Source organism: Emiliania huxleyi, assembly GCF_000372725.1.
Source record: "Emiliania huxleyi CCMP1516 unplaced genomic scaffold EMIHUscaffold_8401, whole genome shotgun sequence".
Lineage (NCBI taxonomy): Eukaryota > Haptophyta > Isochrysidales > Noelaerhabdaceae > Emiliania > Emiliania huxleyi.
The window spans coordinates 143-1259 of record NW_005195733.1 but is presented as its reverse complement, the minus strand read 5'-3'; the positions used below and the strand labels follow the sequence as shown (position 1 = coordinate 1259).

Here is a 1117-nt window from a genome sequence, read left to right as displayed (position 1 = left end):
GCGAGCCGGGGCACCCAGTGTCGTTCGAGGGCACGTACGTCTCGACCGAGTGGCGCGCCACGCAGGGGACTGCAGGAACGCTGCTCGACACTGCACTGGAGGCGGGCCTCGACCCGCCCTTCACCTGCCGTGCGGGCGTGTGCGGCATGTGCGCCGCGCGCCTCGTCTCGGGCGAGGTGACGACCTGCACCAGCCGCGCCGCTATCTCTCATCACCGGCTCTCGCCCTCCCGCACACCCACCCTTTCAGTCTAATCCTCGCCGGCACACCTCTCCCCCGATCGCTCACTCACCCTCTCGCCCGCCTCCGAGGTGGACTTCAAAGAGGAGCCGGTCGCGGAGGCCGAGCCGGGCGACATCATCCTCTGCCAGGCGGTGCCGGCTGGCGATGCACCCGTGGTCATTGAGCTATATGACCCCTAGGCCTAGGCGCATCGGTTGGTTGATGGACGCGACCCCGGGCCCCGGCGCGGACCCTCGGCCCTCAGCGGCTGCATCGTGCATCACTGTGATTTTTCGGGGTTTTTTCGCGCGCATGGACACTGGGTCTGAGACAGAGAATTTACTCGTTATTTACTCCCCCTCCCAAAGCCTGAGCGTCCCGGGAGGGCTTCAGCGGCCCGCCCTGCTCGAGGAACCGCGAGTACAGAGCCAAGAGAGTCTTGCCCTTCGCCACCACCGCCACGGGCGTGACGAGCGGGACGCACTTTCGCTCGTCCACCGCCGCGGCAAAGCGTGCGTCCGGGCGCACGGGGCAAGCGGCGCCGGCGGCGTACACGCGCAGCAGTGCGCGCGGCGCCTCGAAGAGCCGCGCACCTACTCCCTCAGCAAGGGGCTGGCGTCGTGCGAGGGACGGGTGGGCGGCGGCCCGCAGGTGCGACGGCCGCCGGGCGAGAAGGCGGCGGCCAGGGCGGACGCGACGCTGCTCCAGATGAAGAAGCCTCCGCACCCATCCTCGCCGCCGCGGCCAGCCGCGCGCTCGCCCTCGGTGCTGCTCGTGCGGCCGAGACGAAACTCGATGCGGCCGTCCATGGAGTAGAATCCGGGCCGCAGCCCGAGCTGCGCGCCGAGCCTCGCCGAGGGGACGTGCGCGACGAGCTTGTAGCACGTCGGCCGCC

At 70.3% G+C, this 1117-nt stretch overlaps 1 protein-coding gene across 1 annotated transcript; it reads left to right on the top strand.

The window, feature by feature from the left end:
* Positions 1 to 77: 77 nt before the first annotated feature.
* Positions 78 to 254, top strand: EMIHUDRAFT_78774 (hypothetical protein; the record flags this gene model as incomplete). Its single annotated transcript, XM_005758683.1, has 1 exon — positions 78 to 254. A coding segment is annotated over one exon (177 nt), but the record flags the coding sequence as incomplete, so codon positions are not given.
* Positions 255 to 1117: the final 863 nt, after the last annotated feature.